The following is a 25,085-nucleotide window of genomic DNA, read 5'->3' as shown; positions in this document are numbered from 1 at the left end:
GGGAGTTAGGGACTGCTGGTGAGTAGACCCCTTAGATGTTGTATGAACGCTGCAAGGAAGAGACTCTGGATGTACCTAAGTCATCATTCTGTGCCGAGAGCTTATGAATGGACGTGTGCTTCACCTTATGGCAAGGTAGAATCAAATGATTTCTGGACAGTAAATTGCTGCCGGTTAATTACCTAGTTGCACAACCCATTTCGCCAAGCAAATCTAGTAGACGAAAGCCCTGCTCTGAAGAGACTGTGCTATATTCTATAACACTGAAAAATCTCAAAAGGGCCAGTCCAATTAAAAAAAAAGACTTATAGAAGTCTGGGAAATAGCCTTTGAGTGTCAATTCTCCTGTGAAATCCTAGCTTATTAAAAAAAAATAAATTCAAACAATATTCTAAAATTCCACAAGATGGAGACATTACTCCATGAAGGAAACATTCTTCCTAGTTATTGATACCTTTTATGTATTCATTCACTTAATTATTGACCATACTGTGTGCTGGGCACTGGGTATACTGCAAGGAAATGGCATAAAATAGCTCCAAATCTCAAAGAGAAAGGGCCTAGAGAAGGGAACAGACATTAAACTAATTAGTTAATTAATTATTTTAAACTATACTAATGCTCAGGAAGAAGTGAACAGTGCTATCAAAGAAATAAAAGGGAGCCTAATTTAGATTGTAATCATGGAAAAACTTTGTGAGATTCAGTATAGCTTGGGGTCAGGGCAACTCTGTAGCCAATCAATCTAGGTTTGAAGATTTAACAGCTGTGTGATCTTGGGCTACTTGCTTAATCCTCTTTTTTTAAATCTATGTGACAGGAATAATAATAGTAACAACCTACTTGATTATTATGAGCACTAAATAAGTCAGTATGTGTAAAGTGCTTAGAACTGTGCCCATCACATAGTAAGTACTATTCAAAGAAAATGATATTTAAATGTTCTATTGCTCTCAATGTAAATCCAGAATTTTGATAGGAAAACAATAAACCAAAGAAAATTCCTCACGAAGGTATTCTATTTTTATTAGGTGAACTGTGATCAAATGAGGAAAAAATTAGGAAGGAATTGCAAAGAATGGTTTATGTCATCCTAGTAAAAAACCTAGAGAATATTTTTAAATTTACAATTTATTTCAAACATTCAACATCTATTTCTAATTTTAAAAACTCTTACAAAATAAAGAGAAGGCTACTTCTCAAAAATATTAAAGAATTTTTTATGCTGACAGTTACTGTGATAATACTAATATAGCAGAAATATTTCCCATCTGTCTTTTAATTGTGTCTGTGTCTGAGCTTGTTTTCCTTGGCATTTTTATCTGTGGTAATTATTCAAGGCCTGAGTTAAAATCCTCCAGAAAAATAATACGCACATATTTTCTGCCAGTGACCTGGGAGATATACCAATTCTGGACCACTTTAAACTTAATCTCTGGGTTGGCATCTTTTTCTTTTTTCTAATACAAAAGTAGTAGAATGATATTAGAGACCAAAAGCCAGATTTGGACAGGCTTCCAGCCTTATCACCTCAATCTATAGAAGGGATATTTCTGTTTTACTTACTAATGGGGATACCCATCTTGGGTTTTGGCATTATACAGGAGATTTCAGATCGTACCTCTTTCCCTACTAGGAACCCCAGACTCCTATCTCCCAAAACACAGCCATTAAAATCCACATTCTAGACCCCCAGGGATCAGTAAACATCACTATGGAAAACTTGGGTTCTAATACTTCACTTCTTTAGATTGTTTGATTATTTGACATTTCTGTCCTACAAGGAAACTTCTGGTTTTATCAGCTTAGTCATGAATTATTTTAATATATTTTTTTACGTAACATCCAGAATTTTAAGGAAAAGTGTGCTGTGCTAGAAGTGGTTCCTTGCTCAGTCTAATATTGCTGAAAACAGAAGCAAAGGAAACTCAAATAACAATTGATGTACATTCAAAGATATCATCTTCTTATTTTAGTAAATTTGCATAAATAAGGAAGACTGATTTTTTTCCATTCAAATTGCAGAGGTTATATGGAAAATAAGATTTACACAAACTACATTTGTGAGTTGATTAAAACAGCATCATCTACCCAGACTGAATAAATTCTGTGCTTCTCACATGAGTGGAATTTTGCAAAAAAAGGAAAGCTGGAAAATCTACAAGATCAGAAATATGGGATTCTAGTGATGCTGACTGGGTCTAATGTGCTCAGATTAAAGAAGATGCTGAGTAAGAGGATTTTGTGTTTGAGATCACTGGTTCTCAACCGAAATAACACCAGTGGCTGTACATTACGATCCTGTGGGGAGCTTTAAATTTGCCATCCTATGCCTGGAGATTCTGACATAATTGGTCTAGGACAGACTCTAGGCACTGGTCTTAAAAGCTCCCTAGGTGTTCCTAATATACTGCTGGAATTGAAACCACTGGGTAATCCGAGGGATGAGGCAGACTTGAATTCAGGTGGCTTCGCTGAGAAAATTTTATTAAGAGAGTTAAATTAACATGGAACTCTGAAAAGGACCTATTTCTCCATAATGAGCCAAAGAACTCGTCGAAATAACTTACTTACAGATGGGGATGGAAGCAAAACTGAAATAACTTCAAAGATCTAGGTTAAAACATCAGAAAGCCATCTTAAAGGTGGTAAAACTAAACAGTTAATGTCTGAAAGAGACTAAATTCATTGAATATTGTAAGAACAAACCTGTACCTTCTAAATGCATATATAGGCCATTCTCCCACGTCTCACATGGTAACAGTGCTGACTGCCTGTGCAGTAAACACCACGCAGACACTGAGGAAGAAGGATGAGCAATAAGCCTGGGAATCCTAAGGGTGTGGTTTTAGAGTAGAAGTCGTCTTTGATTAGATGGGGAGAGGGATGAGTACTCTGCCCGGGGAAAAGTTATCAAAAGGAGCCCTGGTGAAACAACTTTCTGCTTGGTTTGGGTCAGATCACACCTAAGCAAGCACTCCAGGACTTCCATTTGGGTCTTTGAATGTAGAGTTTTTATTTTTTTACTATATTTTTAATATTTTTTTTTTATTTTTCAGTTGCAGTTGACATACAATATTACAGTAGTTTCAGGTCTAGTGATTAGACATTTATATAACTTATGAAGTGATCACCCTGATAAGTCTAGTACCCATCTGACACCCTACATAGTTATTACAACATTATTGACTATATTCCCTGTGGGAGTGTACAGTTTTTAGATCAGCCCTTATGGATTCAGAGGATTTCTCCAAATGTTACTTTTTTTTCCTTCAATACTCTCAATCCTACCCCTTTTCTTATTTAGACAAATCTTCCCCAAATCAACAACGACAAACAGGAAAACTGGGTGGGGGGGGTTGCTTATAACTGGCTATTCGGGTGGAGGGCTTAATCAGGGATAAATTCTCTATATTTTCACTTATTCACTTTTCTTCCCTTCCCTTTTTGTTCACATTTAGTCACTATTAAGATAGCATACTCTTCTGCATAATGCAATGCAAAATTGTATCTTTAATAAACTCAGAATCCTCCACGGAAAGAATCCTTTTATGGTAAGGGAAACCTTACACTTATCTGTAGTTTTCATGTTAATAACATGGCCCTTAAAGTGACTCATAGGTATCCTTAAGTGTAATTTTTATTATGTATTAGACAATCTTTTGAGTATGAATTGGTAAATAAATACATTTCAGAATTCCACCTCATTCCTTCTTAAAGTGGGACCAATTTACAAAGATCACATCTTCAATGCCCATGGTGGTGGCATGCACATTCTTGGTTATGTCAGTGACAACTGTGAAGGACAAGGACATACAGATCCTCCTCTCCTATATCACCTCATCTTCAAGGACAAAGCAAGAGTGTTTATCTGGGTTCAATAATGTCATAAGTATCTCATCACCTGCATTACAAGCTATGGAATTTGGCTTTATTCTTTGGACATTGGAAAACCACTGAAGAACAATGAAAAAATAAGTAGCAATTTATGTTAAAAGATGACGCTAGGTCTTGTGGGGTTGGTGGTGGGGGGAACATGGGAAGGAATATAAAGGAGCAAAAGCAGAATGAAGGAAATGAGTTAATAAGACTATTGTTATCTTCCATTAAATAAACATTGATAGCTTTTTGGTAACCATGGAAATTATCAGATTGCTCATCTATACTGAAAGTAGATTGCTTATGGATTCAACGTAGGGTGCAAGGGAAAGAGAGAAGTCAGGGATGATTATTTTTAAAACTGGAAGCTCTTTGGCATAATTCAGTTGATCATAGCATTTTAATCTTGCTATGTTTGCCTAACTGTTACATTTTACATTCATTTATTCACATTTAAACATCTCTATACCTACAAGGGTCAAAAAATTAACATAAATCAGTAAAGTGGAATGAGTGGAGACTGTGAAAAACTAGTTTTCTTCCTTGGAAATCACATGTGGCAAAGACCAACAATAGCTGTCCCCTAGTAGTTATTCACCTCCTCTTGCATAGTAACAAAATTCCAAAATTTTACTTAGGCTCATGGCCATCGAAATCACAGACTATAAGTTAGGCTTTGGTGAGGAAGGCTGAACTGTATGAATGATATAAAATAAGAGATTTGTTAAAGGTATTAGACCTTATGAAACAGTGGAAGATGGTGAAGACTGCTATTAACCACCACTTCTGGCAATGAGTCTGAAGTCGTTGCAGGTCAACAGGGCTGACAGTTGGGAAGGAAGGCCAGATGTGAAGCAGCGAAGCGTAAGAATAACCTGGAACCTGCCAGGACAAACTGGAGTCTGTAAGCAAAAACGAGAAACCTCATTTGTCTCTCACTGCCTCTTCCTCTCAATGAGAAAAGTAACAAAAAATTTGTAGCCATCTTTAATCTACTATACAGACAATATTTCTTTTCCTTCCTTGAAGTATGGTGTGTGACTAATAGACAATAAGCACTTTGGTGTTCATGATGTGTCTAGAAAAGGATATTTTTTAAACTTCTCTTGGGATTGAATAGTCTTCCAGAATCTAAGTACTGGATTAGCCCATTCTGGAAAATTCTTAGATATATTTAAAATATTGCTCAACTATATTCTGCTTCTGTCTCCTGCAGATCTCCAATTAGAAGTATGTTCTTCTATTCTTCCCAGTCTCTTAACCCCTCCCTCCCTTGGAAAGGATGCTTCCAGCAGATGGCACAATAGGATCTTGGAATTTTCTCTTCCCATATACTGTCTTGTGTCCTTCAAGAAATGTTTTCAGGGAACTATTTGGACTTGAAGATTTTTCAGTCATTCACTTATGCAGGATCATCTTTAAACATTGGTTTAGGGTTTTCCTCAAATGTTTTGTCATGAAAATTTTGGTTGATGGAGACCCATGCATGTCTTTCATTAAATGGGGGGGGGGGGGTGAAGATTACCTTAATCTGTGTAATTATTCAACAAATCTTCTGTTTTAAAAATTACCTTCTCTGAGAGGCCTTCCTTACCCCTATTTCTAAATATCATTCACTGGCTTTACACTCTCTTTTCCCTTCCTGCGCTTTATTTCCTTCATATCACATATAACTCTCTAAAATGTATTATTTGTTTATTTATAGATTGACTTACTCACCAGCATGTAAGCTTCATGAGGGCAGGAAGTTTGTCTTCTCTGTTTTATCTCCAGCACTTAGCCCAATGTGTGACACATAGTAGACACTCAAAACATTTGTGGAATGGATGAGTGACAACTGTGTCAGTCATTTTCCTGGGCTCTGGAACAGTGATAAAGGAAACATAGTCTCTTCTCTCATGGATTTTTAATTTCAAACCATCTGTTCCCTTTTCTGAAATTTTTTCAGTTTTGTTATTTTATTTGGAAATTGGAAGTTTAGTCTGAAGAAGCTTTTATTGAGTTTGTCATGTTCTCTGAGATGTAAATATTAACTGCTCACACCAGGGACATCAACTGTGACCATTTGAGAAGCATTCCTGAACTTTGAATCTTCTGGAGTTTAATATTTGGACCGTGATCTCATTCTGATTTTTTCTTCCTCCTGGGATAAGGGAGGAAACAGCTATGAAGACTTTGAAGAAAGAAGATTTTACCCATCGAGGAGAATAGGGCAATCAGTCAAGAAACAAACTAACAAAAGATGTTTATTTATTTTATGTCTGGTTCCTTCCAGATCTATGGTCTTCCCATGCTGGACAGTGCTCTCTATGAGGTAGCCACTGTTCTAATTGTTTTAGTTAACAATTCAATAATTGTTTGATTGTTATATGTGATGTTAATTGCTTTAACCTCCTAACAACCCTGAGAAGTTAAGTAACTTGCCCAAGGTCACACACACGCATCCAGTCTGGCTCCAGTTCATTCTCACCCCTTTCATATATTCTCACTTTCCTTTTCCTTCTTTTTCTGCTCTCCCCCATCACTTTGTGGATAATTTTGATTCATGGAGGAAATGCCAAAATTATTCTTTTACATCTTTGCCTTCTCCTACTATTTGAATAATGTTTGAATATGGACTCTGTCAGGCAAGAGTTAGGGAGGAGTCTTAGATCCCTGTTCTGTCCAAGAAGAGATCTCCTGAAGGAGAGCCAGCAGCTTGTGGGCTTAGGGAGGAAGAATGAGCCAATCAGACTCCAAAACAGGATTTATTCAGGGTATAAGGATTGAGTCCTGGGGCACCAACAGCCTAGAATTAATAAATAGATTAACTGAAATGTAGGCATAATATTGCCCCCAAACCATCGTTTATGCCACAAAACTTGCACAGAATCTTCCCCCAGGATGGGAGTGGAGAACGCCCCCTACTTTTCCTTCCAGACCATTTCCCTCCCTCTCAACACATGGCATGTGCTCACACCCCTGCCAATAACTTTCTTTGTTCACTTCTGTAACTGGGAATCTTTGCCTCATCACCCAGCACATTTTCTTCTCAGTACTACAGGACAGACAACCTTAACGCCCTCTTCATAATTATGAAGATGATGGCTTGAATCAATCTGTTGTTTGCTTTGAACTTTTGTACTATAGAAGCTTTGACTTTGAGATTCTGTGTTAAATACATGAACATTTTACCATCATGCTTTTTAAACGCTTTATATCTTTTGTGAAAGAGAAAAAAAGAGAAAGCTTGAATATGGGTGTGGGGGCGGAGCCCCAGAAAGAAGTTTCCAGGCTCTCGGCCTCACATAGAAAGGTGTTGGCTCAGGTAGTAAATGGCCAACTGTGATTGCATGGCCATCAGCTGTGGCTAGTTGGCCGTCAGCTGTAACCAGTGAGCCATTGGCCACAATATAACTGCTGTGGCTATGTGTCATGCGGGGGACCCTGCTCGCTGCGCCATTTGTCGTGCGGGGAGGCCTGCGGGGTCTCTGCTCCCGCTCCCCATACAAGAACGCAGGATATGGTGAGGCCAAAAAGGAACACCCACGGAGCCATAGGTAGGGGAGTCATACCATTTTATTCTCTCTGGCGGCACTATACTCTCACTGGAGGCTGGATACACACTGTCCGCAAACCGCCATCCACACTTGCCAGCCCAGCCGCCATCTTCTTGCTAGCCCCCATTCTTCTTCTCTCCTTCTCTTCCTAGCGTAGCCACAGCAGTTATATTAGTGGCCAATGGCTCACTGGTTACAGCTGACGGCCAACTAGCCACAGCTGATGGCCATGCAATCACAGTTGGCCATTTACTACCTGAGCCAGGCACCTGTCTATGTGAGGCCGAGAGCCTGGAAACTACTCTCTGGGGCTCCGCCCCCACACTCCACCCCTACAGGCTCTCGCCTCACAATCTACGCGACAAGCGTCTTCCGCGAGGGGACCTGTGCGAGGAGCCTGGGGGTGAATGCAATATCCTGGACACAGCCAGGCTCTCTGGGCACAGCCAGGGTTTCTCAGGGCACCACCAGTGCTTCTGGGCACGGCCAGACTTCCTGGACTTCTTAGGGTACCACCTGTCTTCCCGGACACAGCCAGGGTTTCTCAGGGCACCACCAGTACTCCTGGGCACTGCCAGACTTCCTGGACTTCTTAGGGTACCACCTGTCTTCCCGGACACAGCCAGGGTTTCTCAGGGCACCACCAGTACTCCTGGGCACAGCCAGACTTCCTGGACTTCTTAGGGTACCACCTGTCTTCCCGGACACAGCCAGGGTTTCTCAGGGCACCACCAGTACTCCTGGGCACAGCCAGACTTCCTGGACTTCTTAGGGTACCACCTGTCTTCCCGGACACAGCCAGGGTTTCTCAGGGCACCACCAGTACTTCTGGGCACGGCCAGACTTCCTGGACTTCTTAGGGTACCACTAGTTTCCCCGGGCACAGCTAGGATTTCTCAGGGCACTGCCACTTTCTCTGGGAACAGCCACACTTCCTGGACACAGCCAGGGCTCTCAGGGCACCGCCACTCTCTCTGGGAACAGCCCGACTTCCTGGGCACAGCCAGGGTACCTTCAGGGCTCTACTACTCTCTCTGGGAACAGCCCGACTTCCTGGGCACAGCCAGGGTACCTTCAGGGCTCTACTACTCCCTCTGGGAACAGCCCGACTTCCTGGGCACAGCCAGGGCTCTCAGGGCACTGCCACTCTCTCTGGGAACAGCCCGACTTCCTGGGCACAGCCAGGGTATCTTCAGGGCTCAGCCAGACCTCTCAGCGCACTGCCACTCTCTCTGTGCCTCTCAGGGTACCCTGCTGGAACAACTGCGACTCACAATCAAGGTGCTTACATATTCTCAATGGCGGCCAGTCAAGAGACAAAAGCAAATATCCCCCAGTTCCACTAACAACAGTTCCCAAACAGTCAAGCAGTCCATTAAATTAGGGATGGAAGGCAATTCCCCATAGTCCACAGTCATTCTCCAGGGCTGTCCTGGGGGTGAGGGACGACCTTGACCTCACCCTCATCTCCCACGGAGGACTCAGCAAGCGTTACCTCCTGGGACTACAAGTCCTGCATCCGGGCTGCCTGAGCAGGAACTTCCCCGGCCCACAGGGCTGCAACGACCTTCGCTTTCTCCGGCCTGTGCTGGTTGGGGAACCATCCACATCTTTCCACCTCTCCACGGGGCTCCATCTCTCCAGCAGCTGCATGGCTTTTCCTGTGCTGGTGTGAGAAACGTCCACGTCCTCCCACCCCTCCACGGGGGTCCAGCTCTCCGGCAGCTGCTCCTCCTGGTCTTCCTCAGACTGGGTGTTCATACGCACAAACTGCTCCACCATCCTTTGGAGAGCTTTGGCCGGCACCATATCCTGCCGACTACGCCATGTGTCATGCGGGGGACCCTGCTCGCTGCGCCATTTGTCGTGCGGGGAGGCCTGCGGGGTCTCTGCTCCCGCTCCCCATACAAGAACGCAGGATATGGTGAGGCCAAAAAGGAACACCCACGGAGCCATAGGTAGGGGAGTCATACCATTTTATTCTCTCTGGCGGCACTATACTCTCACTGGAGGCTGGATACACACTGTCCGCAAACCGCCATCCACACTTGCCAGCCCAGCCGCCATCTTCTTGCTAGCCCCCATTCTTCTTCTCTCCTTCTCTTCCTAGCGTAGCCACAGCAGTTATATTAGTGGCCAATGGCTCACTGGTTACAGCTGACGGCCAACTAGCCACAGCTGATGGCCATGCAATCACAGTTGGCCATTTACTACCTGAGCCAGGCACCTGTCTATGTGAGGCCGAGAGCCTGGAAACTACTCTCTGGGGCTCCGCCCCCACACTATGCTAGGAGAGAGAGAGGAAAAGATGGCGGTTTGAGAAAAAGGGAGAGAAAGAGAAGAAGGATGGGGCTAGCAAGAAGATGGCGGCTGGGCTGGCAAGCGTGGATGGCGGTTTGCGGACAGTGTGTATCCAGCCTCCAGTGAGAGTATAGTGCCGCCAGAGAGAATATAGTGGTATGACTCCCCTATCTATGGCTCCTTGTGTGTTCCTTTTTGGCCTCACCATATCCTGCGTTCTTGTATGGGGAGCGGGACCAGAGACCCTGCAGGCCTCCCCGCATGACAAATGGCGCAGCGAGCAGGGTCTCCCGCCTGACAATGGGTTTGAGGGAGATATTTTGAAAAAAAGTTTTCAGATAAAAATTGGGAAAAATTGAGGAACTGACAAAATTGAGGCATTAAAAGTACCAAAAGAAATACAGAAATGCCAACAAAGAAAAAGAGCATGTGTATAACAAGAAATTGGATGGACAGATGAAAAAGACAGATTAAGAAAGACTGATAGTTATGAACAGAAATTGAGTTGATTTCAAGAAAAATGTTGAGAAATAGAGATTTCAGAGACTGAGATTTTGTCAGAGATTGAGAGAGACAGTCTGAGTAAGAGAGAAAAATTCAGAAAATATTGAGTAGTACGAGAGCGAGAAACTGAGTTTTGAACGATTCAGAGAGAGAAAGGAGGTAAGAGGAGGAGTAGAGGAGAAGGGAAGGAAAAAGGAAGAGGCTGATAGGTAAGGAGGAGTGCAGGAGACTGACAGGAATGACAGAAATTGGTTAGACATAGATAACTGAGAGCCATTACAAAAGAGAGTAAGATACTGAGAGGGAATAAGAGAGAGTTTGAGAGAGATGTTGGGATAAATTGTAAGATTTCTCTGTACTGTGTTCTCTCTTTCTGGAACACTAGCCAGTATTTTCCCATTCCCTAGGTTGATTCTTTAATCCTTAAAATTTTTCTTTTCTATTGTCTATTGCTTTACATTTTTGCTTTGCTTTCTTTGGTAGGCTGCAGAGTGTGAGCCTAGTCTTTTGTTTCTAGATCAATGGCTTATTCTAAGACTCACACACCCTCTGTGCTAGCTGACAAGAGGAGCGGGAAGAGCCAGGGTTAGAGTCCCCTTCCCAATCCACAGAAGCTAGTCCAACAAGACGATGGTTGCTACTATAGTTTGAAGGATGAGACAAGTCTATTATAGTCATAACTGACTCCCCTCTCTTCAATGCCAGAATAGTGCTTGTCACCCAGTAAGCACTCAATAAATAAATGATGAATAATGTGCAGCATGGTGACTATAGTTCATAATATTATATTGCTATTTGGAAGTTCCTAACAGAGTAAATCTTAAAAGATCTCATCACAGAAAAACATAATTTTTTGTAATTATGTACAGTGATGAATGTTAACTAGACGTATTGTGGTGATCATTTCACAATACTGAATATACAAATATCAAATCATTATGTTGTGCACCTAAAGCTAATATAATGTTGTCATGCGGGAGACCCTGCTCGCTGCGCCATTTGTCATGCAGGGCGTCAGGCGGGGTCTCTGCTCCCGCTCCCCATACAAGAACGCAGGATATGGTGAGGCCAAAAAGGAACACCCACAGAGCCATAGGTAGGGGAGTCATACCACTATATTCTCTCTGGCGGCACTATACTCTCAATGGAGGCTGGATTTACACTGTCCGCAAACCGCCATCCACACTTGCCAGCCCAGCCACCATCTTCTTGCTAGCCCCCATTCTTTCTCTCTTTTTCCTTCTAGCATAGCCACAGCAGTTATATTAGTGGCCAATGGCTCACTGGTTACAGCTGACGGCCAACTAGCCACAGCTGATGGCCATGCAATCACAGTTGGCCATTTACTACCTGAGCCAGCACCTGTCTATGTGAGGCCGAGAGCCTGGAACTGCTTTCTGGGGCTCTGCCCCCACAAATGTTATATGTCAATTATACAACAAATAAATTTATTTGGAGGAAAAAAATAAGTGATGGATGAATAAATGAATGAACATGAATAAGTAAGACTTCAGTTGGTTTGAGGAAAATGGTGGGGGGTGGATGGGCAAAGCACCACAGTGAAAACAAAATTAGAGGCCAACGAAAAGCATCAGTGAGAATGATTATAGAGAAGTATAGAGAAACTGATTAATTTTTGGATTTTTAAAATTGAGTATGTATGTGAAAAACTTAATGGTAACTTTAAATCTTGAATATAACATACCATTGTGGGAGAGGAGAAGGGAATAAAGTACAACCATTCCAATAGAATGCTGGAAAAGTGAAAGAAAAACTCACAAAGATAAGTAGAAATCAGTCTAAATATATTACTAATCATTATCCTATCAAACATAAAGACATAATCCACATTTAAAATTCTCAAATTGGATTTCTGTTTTAAAGAGACACACCTATAACCTTAAACAACTGGCAAATGTAAAAATAAAATAAAGAAGTCGTGGTATCAAAAGGATGCAGGGGCCAGCTTAAAGGGTTAGTCAAAAGTAGGGAGTTTGAGTATAGAAAGAATAATGACTGTATTTCCAGCAACAGTTATATTAGTCTCTAAGCATACTTTTATTGAATGAATAAACTATTAAATGGATGAATGAAGGGTGGGACATAAGAGGTGGGTCTGGGTGGTGCAAGGGTCTGATGATATCAAAAATCACACTTAAATACACAATGTTTCAGCAAAGGAGACACTAAAGAATCTGCATTTTCAAAGAGACACATCCAGCAGACTTGAAAATGGGCACTCCAGGGGGATTCATGACAGGTAAGCAGGAGGAAGGGAGGGAGGAAGAATAAGGGTTCAGAATATGAGATTTTAGTGGTCAAAAAGGATTCCAAAACTAAAAGGAACTAGATTAAAGGATGCAAATTACTCAGCTCGATTCCCATTGGAGGGAGATGACAGAGAGTTGTGAACTGGGGGAGGAAAGACTGATTGCCTCATGAAAGTCAGGAGGTGAATGTGAGACTTCTGTTACTGAGGGTCAGTATCCGCTTTGTACGGCTCCCATACTTCCCAATCTGGGCTAGCCTGGCCTTGCAATATCCTCATCACACAATGTGATATATAGATGATGTATTGTACACTTGAAACCTATGTAACTTTACTAACCATTGTCACCCCAATAAACTTTAATTGAAAAAAAAAGAATATCCATCATTAGAAGCTCCATTGTAGCAGCAATGTGTTTTATTCACTGCAGAATCACCAGACCTAGATAAATGCCCACTTGTTGGAGGCAGGCAATACACACTCCCTGAGTAAATGCAGTGCCCCTACTAGCAATTCTGTCTTGCGCTCTCCATAATCCCAATCCAGGAAAACACCGGAGTCCATTTGAAACATGTGCTTTGTTTGTTTAATCTGCTAGTTTAAGCTGTAGACTCTCACTGCTCTTCCTGGGAAAGTGGGTAGGGGTTTAGTGTATATAGGTGTCAGTAAGACCAAATTCATTCCCAGTTATGCTATTCTAAGACTTTACTTCCTTCATCTATAAGAGGATGATAACAATTTTACTTTACCCTATGTACACAAAACACTTAGATGTCTGACATATGGAAAACATCTCCAAATGTTATTATTATTATATCGTATAGCATTCTAATGTTTTGTATGTTACTGCATCATTGCATTACTGCATTTACTCTGAGAATTATATTGAAGAACAGATGCTTAGCTTAGTTTCTTTTCTCTTCAATTAAATGCCAGGCCCTGGCCTATCCTCCATTATTGCTTTTCAAACTTTTTGTTCTCAACCTCTTTACATTCTTGAAAATTATTGACAACTCCAAAGAACTTTTGTTCCTATATGTTATATCTAAAGTCATTTACCACATTACAAATTAAAATTGAGAAATTAAAAAAATACTTATTCATTTTAAAATAAAATGATAAATGCATTACATATTAACTATGTTTTACACACACACACACACAAATAGAAGAATGTCATTGGTTTACATTATGGTAACTTTTGCTTAATAGAAGACAGAATTCTCTTCTGCTTTTGCATTCATTTTTTGTGATACATTTTTTGTTGAAATCTGGCTTTATGCAGATATGGTTTTAGAAAAGAAAAGAGTATTCTAATGGCCTTTGTGATAATTACACGTATTCTTCAAAACTACAAAACAATCTCAACAAGTGGTAACATCTTAAAGATTAGTTGCTATGTGAAATTTGAAATTATATCAATGAACTTTTCATAATCTATCACATTAAAATCTACTGGTCTACATTGCATTTTGAGTGGCTCTTTTACCTATGCATGATTTTGTAACATCACACATTGGTTACTTGCAAAATGTTGGTTTAATGAGTTATTCTAAATGTATTCCACTGTCCATCCATGACAGAATGAGAGTTAAAAAGCAAGCATCTCAATTTTATGAAAACAACTTTAACCTCAGGAACCCCTTGAAAAGGCCTTAGGGACCCCACACGGGCCTTCAGAGCACATTTTGAGAACTGCTGCTCAAGGGTATCCAACCTTTCATTGTAATTGCCTCTCTCTGTGTCTCTATTTTCCTCCCTCCCTCTCCTCCTCTCTTTTGTAAATTCTTTTCAAGCAAAAGCAAAACAAATCTATATTATCCCACTGACAAATCACCTTCACATAGAAAATTGTTTCCAAAGGTGAAAGAAAGGGACAATAAAGAGCAGAAAAATAAATGGGTAAATAAAATTGTATAATTGCTTTTAGAAAGAAAAGCACGTGGTGCTAGGAAAGAGCTAAGAGAACCATGTGAAGCAGTTTGGGAAGAGAGGATAGCTTCTATAAGTTGATGTTTAAACTGAGAAAAGCCAGGTGAGTGGGTATTCAGTAGGTGTTAACTAGGAGAGAATAATGGGAACAAACGCCTGGAAAGAGGCAGCTCATAACTTGTTCAAACTGAAGGAAATTTAGTGTGGCCAGAACACCGAAAGCCAAGAGGGGAGAGTTCAACAGGTACCATTTTCTGAGGCCAAGACAAGAATACAAATGAAGGCTCACATACTATATATCATAAGAATTTACAAATTGTAAATCCAGCTATCAAACTGTTAAGTAAAATATATTCTACCAGCTCACCTTGGCAAATATATGTTCCTGGAAGTTGAGATTCAAACTTTGAATTCTTGGGTTCTTTGAAGTTCCCTATCAGAACATGGCAATGGAGGGAGAGGTAGTCCCAGCTCCTGGGCTGTCATTCTCAACCCCTGCCTGCATGCCCAAGGTCTCGCCTCAGGGGCATGCATTCAGGGAAGAGGCTGTGTAGGCTTGGGGCCATTTGGCAAAAAATCCTGTAGTCTGTCATGCAGGGTGTCATGCGGGGTCTCAGCTCCCGCTCCCCAAAAAAAACGCAGGACATGGTGAGGCCAACAAGGAACACCCACGGAGCCATAGATAGGGGAGTCATACCGCTATATTCTCACTGGCGGATGGGTTGGAGACACAGGAAGCAGGAGCCACACTATCCACAACCTGCTGTCCGCTTCTCTTTGCCAGCCAACCTCACTTGCTAGCTGCAATCCGCCATGCTAACTGCAATCCACTCTTGCTAGCTCAGCCACCATCTTCTTGCTAGCCCCAATTTCCTGCCAGTGTAGCCACGACAGTAATATTAGTGGCCAATGGCTCACTGGTTACAGCTGATGGCCAACTAGCCACAGCTGATGGCCATCCAATCACAGTTGATGACCATTTACTACTTGAGCCAGCACCTTTCCATGTGAGGGCGAGAGCCTGGAAACTGCACTCCTGGCTCTGTCCCCACAGGTCCCTGGTACATGGAGTATGAATTAGAAGTGAACAAGTATCCCAGGTGGCCATGACACTTTTACTTACAGACTCCATGACCAGTAGGGAGGGCACATACAGAAAGAGCTGGAGAGAACCCTTTGAAATCTTTGCTGCTCTAAGTCTTATTTGCAGACCAGTAATATTGGCATATCTGGGAACTTCTTAGAAATATAGGATCTCCAGTCCTACCCCAGACCTATTGAATCAGAATCTGTATTTCAACAAGATCCCTAGGTGATCTGTATACCTCGTAAATTTTGAGAGTTGTGGAACTCAATGAAGGGATTCAAGACAAGGGCTGCTTTGACCCAGGTGTATGGGCAGCAGTACTGCCTGTTCCTGGAAGGCTCCGTCGGCCAGGGTCAGTGAGGATGTGGGATTTGCCCCACCTGCACTGGGGAGTCATGGAAAGGCTCTAGGCAGGAGAGTTACATGGTCTGAATCACTTTGTCAAATAACAGCAGGCCCCACCCCTTGCACATTATATTGGAACAAGCTTTGTGACTTACAGTTAGGCGCTCAGTAAATACCATAGCTTTGTAAGATAGGGGTTATAATTATTTTCTCAACTTAGGTAACAGTCTTGGGAAGGTGAAGTCATTTTTTTTTTTTTTTTAATTCACAGAGGTACTATGTGAGTGACCTGGGACTCAAACCCAGTGGTCTTGAGTACATTGCATTCCAAGAAATGAAAGAGCTCGTCACTCTCCACCCCCCCTACTCCATTCCACAGACCTACCAATGCAGCCCTCTGGTGCCCAGATGAACAGAGGAGTTCCTGGGACTCCCCAGATCTACTCTTTTATCTATATGAGTGATCACAGCATTGACATGATACGTCAATACAAAGTTGATCACAGTGAGGACAACAACCCTCTACCTTCCCTCCAGTCTCACCCCAATCTCCTAGGGGCCCAGAGACTTCCACAAAGGAGGGACAGTTTCAACAGTCAAATGAATCCCAAGTGCCTCTGGGACAGGCTGAATCCCTTTTTCCAAGATAAATTATTAATAACTGGGAACAAAAGATTGGATGGGTTAGTCTGAGTGCTTTAAGTATCAGATGTCAAGATAGGATTAAACCCGCAAAGATTTTATTAGGGGAAACGCTTGTGGAGAAAACGGGAAAGGAGTCAGGGGAGGTTGGGAGAGCTATTAGGCCACAATACAAATTTGACCCCTGATGAAGGAAAAGAGAGGTTGGGTAGAAGCATCTTAGACCACCCACCATGCAGTCTAAGCTTTATGGATTGTACCAATGTCATTTTCCTGGTTTTGATAGATAATATAGTTACGCAAGATGTCACCATTGGGAGAAGCTGGATGAAGGGTGCATAGGACCTCCCTGTATATTTTATTTTCAATTTCTGTGAATCTGTAATTATTTCAAAATTAAAAATAAAAAAACACTAGAAAATGTGATAATTTTTGGTTTCAGTACTCATATATATCAAATAATGTAAGAAGAGAAAGTCTGTTATATTTAACCAATTATTTGCCATTTTTTGTGGCTCTGCATTCCAGAAGTCTCAGTTTCCCCTCTTGTATCGTTCCCTTCAGCCTGAGGAACTGCCTTTGACATTTCTATAGACTAGGACTACTGGTCACAGATTCTCATACTTTCCCTTAGTCTGAGAATATCATCACTTCACCTTTCTTCTTGAAGAATATTTTCCCTGGATATAGAATTCTGAGTTGCCAGTTTTTTACTTTTAGCACTTTAAAGATTTTGTTCCACTGTCTATCTTTCTTGGTTTCTGATGAGAAATCTTTGGTCATTTGACCTAGTCTAATTGTCTAATTTAGCCATCTTTTTATATACAGTCTGTGTTTGAATAATCTCATTAAAGAAAATATCCCTCTATTCTAAGTCACAAAGATATTGATATACAATTTCTTTTAGTATTTCCAAAGTTCCATTTTTGACTGATACATCTATATTATTTTTCTATGGTTTAAAATGCAAATCATTTTTGAGGTGAAGTGGAGGTCGTGGGGGTTAAACTCATTTGTCTGAGATTATTACAGCAATTCCAGGTCCCTTGAAAACATTGCTTTCCAATGAATGATTGATTTAATCATCGTCCCCTTTCTCATATAGGCTTTTCATCCCATATGTCAGCATCCCTGATGAACAGAATGGCCCCAGAGAATCCTCAGCCAGACCCTCTTATCCACATGGATAATTCCAGCATGAATTTGATACCACAGAATCCAGCTGGTCCCAGTGAGTACAACTATCCTTCGTCCTCCCCATTCCACTGTTGCCCTCCTCACATGGGACTCTATAATTGTATTTTGCATCTATTTTAAAACTGCTATTTATTGTTATTTCTTTTCTTTTTTAAATTAAAGTTTGTTGGGGTTACAATTGTTAGTAAAGTTATTATCTTTTAAAAAATAAATTCAAAAAAATGTTCCTGTTGTTAAAGGGGAAGTTATAAATTTCATATCAAGGTCAAGTAAATTTGGCCTATGCTTGACCAAATTATGATAGATAACTTGAGAATACAAGATACAGAGCAAGTGAGAATGTTTTTCTAGGAGAGAAGGACTGAAGCATAGATAGAAATACAGAAAGCCCCTTATTCAAGGCAGGATATGATTCTGACACCAATTCCGATGTGTGTCTTTTTTCCCTATACCAAGCAATACTCTTGACACCAGCTGGATGTCCTACAAAGCAGCCCAATTCTGACACTATCTACCCAGAGACAGTGTCAGATCCCACAGGTTAAGGGCTCAGTGCCATAAGACTGCCACCATTTCTGATGCCAATAACAAGCCTGGTTATTACATGTGCTTCTGACCAACTGACTATAAATATATTTATATATACTGAGGGTGCCAAAATACATATATATATATAAGTGGACACTTTGGTCAACGTTGCTCAAGCAGAACTTCGCCATAATCAGAAATGTCTGGACGTTGATGGTAATCACTTTGAGCACCTCTTGTAATTGCAAAACTTATATTCATCTTTTGTTATTGGGTATTAAATATATTGAGTATTAAAATTTTGACAGTTTTTCTTCCTTAAAATGTGTATATATATTTTTTGGCACCCTCTGTATATACAATCGCATATTACTCAGCCATAAAAAAAAAGATGAAATTCTGCCATTTGTGACAACATGTGTGGATCTTGAGATTATCATGCTAAGAAAAATAAGTCAGACAGAAAAAGTCAAGAACCATATGATTTCACTGATATGTGGGATGTAAAATGAAAACAAAGGAAAAAGACAAACAAATAAAGATACAAAAACTCATAGACACAGACAATCGTTTAGTGTTTACCAGAGGGTAAGGGCGGACGGAGGTGATAGATGAGGGTAAATGGGGTCAACTATATGGTGATGGAAGGAGAACTGACTTTGGGTGATGAACACTCAATGTGATATATAGATGATGTACTACAGAATTGTACACTTGAAACCTATGTAATTTTACTAATCATTGTGACTCCAATACATTTTAATTAAAAATAAAAATTCTCTCTTTGTCTTTAACTGTTGGCATTTTAATTACCGTGTTTCCTGGAAAATAAGACCTAGCTGGACAATCAGCTGTAATGCGTCTTTTGGAGCAAAAATCAATATAAGACACGCATTAGAGCTGATTGTCCGGCTAGGTCTTATTTTCGGGGAAACACGTTATGATGCGTCTTGGTGTGGGCCTATTTGGGTTCACTTTGTTTGGTACTCTCTGCACTTCCCAGACTTGTGTGTCTATCGTATATGGAAGTTTTCTATCATTATTTCTTCAAATAAGTTTTCAATGCCTTGCTCTCTCTCTTCTTTTTCTGGTACCCCTATAATGTGAATGTTGTTATGCTTAATGTTGTCTCAGAGGCTCCTTAAACTCTCATTTTGGGGGGATTATTTTTTTCTTTTTGCTGTTATGATTTGGTGTTTTCTGATACCTTGTCTTCCAAACTGCTAATTTGGTCCTCTGGTTCATCTAATTAGCATGAATTAGGCTTAAACTGTTGATAAAGATGTGGCTACCTAAGGTAAATGTAAACAGTTTGAATAGAATGACTTTATAAAATGTGAGTAAAAAAATAATTATAAATTAATATTTTATATATTTGATTTTAAACACATATATATGAATTTCAAAAAACTGGAAACTATAAGTATAGGCTATGTATATTTATATATGTGATTATATTAAATACACCAATGTGCTTACATTGGCAGCACTGTACAAACAGCTCGGTAAGGTTTTATCACCTTGGTATATCAGTGTCTCACAGCTGTGTTCGTGTTGACATGTGGCGGTGTCTTGCTGAGAGGCGTTCATTACTGTTGCTGCGTGTTTTTGTGTGCCCTCACAAGAATGTTTGAGCTTGAATTAAAGCAATGAACAAACATTAAATTTCTTGTTATACCTGGTAAGAGTGGAAGTGAAATCAGAGACATGTTATTCCAAGTTTATGGGGATAATGCCGTGAAGAAAACAGCACTGTACAAATGGATTAAACATTTTTCTGAGGGAAGAGAACAGTCACTGATGAAGAGAAGTCAGGGCAGCCAGTAGCAAGCAGAACTGATGAAAACATTGTAAAAATTTGTCAAATTGTGCATCAAAATCATTGACTGACTGTGAGAAGCATAGCAGACCAAGTAAACATCAATAGAGAAGTAGTTTGGAAAATTTTAACTGACAATCTTGGCATGAGAAAGATGTGTGCAAAAACGGTCCCAAAGGAGCTCACCAATGAACAAAAGCAAAGAAAAGCCGAAGTTTGCCAAGCCCTTTTGGAGAGGCAAGATGATGTTTTGGGCCATGTTGTCACTGGTGATGAAACATGGGTGTACTAATACAACCTTGAAACAAAGCGTCAAAGTGCACAATGGAAGTCAGCCAACTCTCCACGACCAAAAGTGTTCTGTCAGTCCAAATCAAGAGTCAAAACAGTGTTGGTAACCTTTTTTGATTATCAGAGTGATTATTCATATGAATTTGTATCAACTGGACAAATAGTTAACCAAGTTTACTATTTGGAAATGCTGAAAAGGCTGCGTGAAAAAGACGAAAATGACCTGAACTTTTCACCAACAATTCATGGCTCTTGCATTACGACAATGCACCAGCTCACACAGCACCACCTGTGAGGGAGTTTTTAGCCAGTAAACAAATAACTGTATTGGAACACCCTCCCTACTCATCTGATCTGGCCCCCAATGACTTCTTTCTTTACCCAAAGATAAAGGAAATACTGAAAGGAAGACATTTTGATGACATTCAGGACATCAAGTGTAATACGATGACAGCTCTGATGGCCATTCCAGAAAAAAGTTCCAAAATTGCTCTGAGGGGTGAACTAGGCACAGGCGTCAGGGCATAGTTTCCCAAGGGGAGTACTTCGAAGGTGATGGAAGTGATATTTAACAATGAGGTATGTAGCACTTTTTCTAGGATGCGTTCACAAACTTAATTGTCATACCTCGCATATTTTATATAGGTTATTTTCATATACAAGATGTGATCTAACAATACAGTGAATGTTTAAATTTAAAAATTTTATTACAGTAAAGGACACATTGCCATTAATCCCCCTCAAAATACTCCCCCTTGCTTCAAACAGACTTATCCCATTGTTCTTGCCACTTTCTGGAGCAGTTCTGGAAGTCCTCTTTTGTGAGTGCCTTTAATTGCGCAGTCATGGCTGCCTCGATGTCCTGAATCAATTCAAAATCTTTACCTTTCACGGTCATTTTGACTCTGGAGAAGAGCCAGATCTGGTGAGTAAGGTGAATGAGGAGATACCATAATGTTTTTATTTGACAGAAATGGCCATATACCAGAAGCAATGTGTGACACAGTGTTGTCGTGATGGAGGATGATTTACGGAACAGTATAAAACATACCTTCTCTCAGCCATTGCTCACACCCAGTCTGCAGTGAACAAGTTGAAATTTGTCAAACACTGTTACTAAGGTTTGATGCACTGCTTCCCATATAGAAGATCCCTGCCTTTCCATTGGATGGCACTTGGCAGCAGCATTCACCATATTTTGTAATCACATTGGAAGGGTTCCATGTCACACATCACTTCTGACAGCAATTACTGTCAAATAAAAACATTACAGTGTGTCCTCAACCACCTTATTCACTCACTAGATCTGGCATCGTGAGACTTCTGGCTCTTCCCCAAAGTCAAAACGACTATGAAAGGTAAACGTTTTGAATCAATTCAGGACATCGAGGCAGCCACGACGGTGCAACTAAAGACATTCATGAAAGAGGACTTCCAGAACTACTTCAGAAAGTGGCAAGAATCATGGGATAAGTGTGTTCAAAGTGAAGAGGAGTATGTTGAGAGCGATTAATAGCAATATGTCTTTTACTGTAATAAGTTTTTTTATTTAAACATTCACCATTTTCTTTGATCACAGCTCACGTGTTCATAAGTGGCATTAGTTTATGGTTTTGTTTATAGTGTTTATTTTTGCCTGATTTTAGTATTGATGTTATAGACTTCAAATATAAAAAGTGCGGACCTAGTGAAGATCCTTCCTCCTTTTATTAAATGGGCATATAACAAGAGAATATAGTATTGACTTGAATTCTATAATTTAACCTATGATTTTCTGTGTGTTTTTTTTTTTTAGTCAGGGTCTGGAGTCCTTTTAGCAAATTTTGGTAATTGTATTTTCCTAGGAATTTTCTGTTTTCTCTCCATTGCCATTTTTTTAAAAAGTTTATAATTTAATCATCTCCACTTGTTCAGTTATGTCTCATTTCTTATGAACATTTTCCCACAGAACATCAGAAAGCCTGGAAAGAAAAAAAAATCACCAGAAGAGATAGACTGGTTTCCTGAATTTTTAAGAGTATGTTATATTTAGGTGCAGGGACATGAGGTTTCTTCCCAGTTTCTAAAAGAAACAAAGTGTGAAAAAGAAGAATAGTGAAGCCACTGTCCGCTGTCCGGAGGTTAAGGTAGGATAGACAGACTGAGTACCTATGAAAAAGGAGGCCATGGAAAACTGAAAGTCAAGGGAGGCAGTTTCCTGAGCAAACAGACTGGATACAGAGAAAATTGAAGAGGTTACATTTCCGAGCAGGGACAAACTAATCTCAGACAACAGAGAGCAGAGCACTGTCAGGCTCAGGCTCCCAGAGTCAAGACCTGGGATCTACATCTCTTGGATTTCAAGCTTGATTGGAGGAAAGTAATGGGAAATTCACCGCTATGGTTTGGGGGAGTTTCGGGGAGAGGGGGTTGTGTTAGTGTAACCATGCCCTCTCCATCTTTTCTCTACAGCAAAATGGAAGAAGCACCAAAAACGCACCTCATTCATGCACACACAGTATGAAGAGCTGGAGGCTCTGTTTAGCCACACCATGTTTCCAGATAAAAATCTCCAGAAGGAACTTGCTTTGAAACTCAACCTACCACAGTCAACCATAAAGGTCTGTCTGATCCTCTGAAGTGTGCTAATACCCCCATCCAAACCACACTCTATTATTCAGCCTGGAAATTCCCTCTATAACACAATAATGATTGTATTTCATTTATTGAGTGCCTACTATGTGCTAGTACTGAATGAGGCACATCAGATATGTTGGCCTCACTATCATCCAGTTTAAAAGAAGAAGAAAATTGAGGTTCAGGGGCAAAGCGACTGAGTCAACAAGTCAGAGAGTTAAGTAGTATAACTGGAATTAGAGCCCCAGAGGTATTATACAATAGAGCTCAAATAGAGGAAGGACTCTCATCCTGACACACTCCTCACTCTGGATCTTCTCAAGCAAAACCCTGTAATCTGTTCACAACCCTACCAACAAACAAATAACTCCCTCAACCTCTGAGTCTGCTGAGGCCCCAAAGTTTTTTGGAGTATTCTTACTGTAGAGGCCTTCTAAATTATCCTTAAAAATCCTTCATTTCAAATTCTCTACCTCCCCATAGGTCCCTGAACTACTTTCTCTAGAGTTCAAGACCCTTTCTCTGAATCCCTAACACAATCCTCTTTCTTTCCTTCTTCCCTCTCTGGGGTCCCAGTCCTGACTCCTCACTATTCCCCCTGTTGGCTCCACTCATGCCCACCTCTGCTGTCTCAGAACTCAGTGTTATTGTGACTTGAAAAGGATATAAGGGTTATAACCTGGCTTTTTTCACCCAGGAGATGCCTCAAACTCATCCACTAAAGACCATAATCTCCCCTCTTTCTCAACTCCTAGACTTGGTTCAGGAACCGGCGAGTCAAACTGAGGAAGCAGCAGCAGCAACAGCTATCACTAAAGCAACCAAGCCGGGTTCGTCCAGTCCAGAACGGACCCACCTCACTCACAACATCCACCAGTCCTTTTTCTTCTTTTCCTGTACTTTCAGATTTCTACAGCTCCCTTCCACCTCAGCCCTTAGGCCTTTCCAATTGGGCATGGGACTCTATCATCACTGAGAATCCCATAAGTGACGTCCAAATGCAAGGTCCTCAGTTGGAGAGGCTAGTGGCCTCAGTTCCTGCTTTGTATGCTGATGCCTATGACATAGCCCAAATCATGGAACTGTACAGTTTTCCTGGTGAGGATGAGCTATCTGACTCTTCTTTCCACTGTCTATATCAGTATCTCTCACCTACAGGTCCCAGCTAGAAACTTTACTCGTCCAGCTGTAGGTCCATCTCATGGCAAATCTCGTCTAGTATGACAAGGTGAGGCTTTTCAGCCTACAGTCGAAGAGACAGCCTGGAATTCCAGAACCCCTCCAGTATGATGGAGTTTGGATTCTTCTGATCAAAATACTAATAAATACCAGACTGTACAGAAAAAGGATCTTCTTGTATCTTGTACATGCCTCTCTTCTTTTCTTTGTTTCTTAACCCAAATATCTGGGTTGGTGTCACTTTCATTTCCATGGAAATGTTGTAGAAACTAGTTTTTTCCAAGTATAGCTCAATACTACACAATCAACTCCACAACTCTGCCTGGGAAGAGGCCTGACTAATCCCTAAGATGGCCAATTAGACTCCAAAAACTCCTCTTACGCAAACTATCTTAGACTTTTTAAAGAGGGGTCAGCAGTCTTTTTATGGGAGCAGGTTATAAACTCATATTTTTTTATTTCCAATATTTAGGTCTAGGTTTTCTCTAGGGTAGTTTCAGCCAAAATTTAAGGGGAAATCACCATCATTAATTTTAATATAGTAGGAGTCTATACGTAGTAAGAAATGTAAGAACTAGTATAGGAAGAGACAAAACAGATTTTTGAAGAGGAGATGATCATCTAGGAAAACCAGCAAAATCAACAGCCAAACTTTTAGATTGACCATTAAGCAAATTTTCCAGCTACATAGTCAATCTACAAAATTAATACCATTTCTCAAAACCAATAATAAACACAGAATAAGTACCTCTCGATAAAGTGTCTAGGAATTAACTAAGAAAAGACCTCCGTGGAGAAAACTTTAAAACTTAGAGGACATAAAAATGTTTTGGATAAAAGGCATTTAAGGCCATAAAATAATAAATTTTAAAGGGCTGAAATCATATAAAGTATGTTTCAAGCATAATGGAGTGAAATTAGAAGTCAATATCAGAAGAAAATTCATGAAATTCACAA

General features: G+C 40.5%; 2 protein-coding genes across 4 annotated transcripts in view; one reads left to right on the top strand and one right to left on the bottom strand.

Annotated features, from left to right (window-relative positions):
* The window catches only part of POLQ (DNA polymerase theta), a 126,581-nt gene that overhangs the window by 97,398 nt on the left and 4,098 nt on the right, over positions 1–25,085 (bottom strand). The gene's annotated exons all lie outside the window — the stretch shown is intronic.
* ARGFX (arginine-fifty homeobox) lies at positions 17,636–24,259 on the top strand. The gene is given in 3 exon segments (XM_074339377.2): positions 17,636–17,729; positions 22,785–22,933; positions 23,705–24,259. Coding segments are annotated over 3 exon segments (792 nt in total). The 5' UTR covers positions 17,636–17,641.

Source organism: Rhinolophus sinicus, chromosome 17, assembly GCF_057876585.1.
Source record: "Rhinolophus sinicus isolate RSI-liver-muscle chromosome 17, RSI-T2T, whole genome shotgun sequence".
NCBI lineage: Eukaryota > Metazoa > Chordata > Mammalia > Chiroptera > Rhinolophidae > Rhinolophus > Rhinolophus sinicus.
The sequence above is the reverse complement of the archived record's forward strand: the minus strand, read 5'-3'. Positions and strand labels throughout refer to the sequence as shown.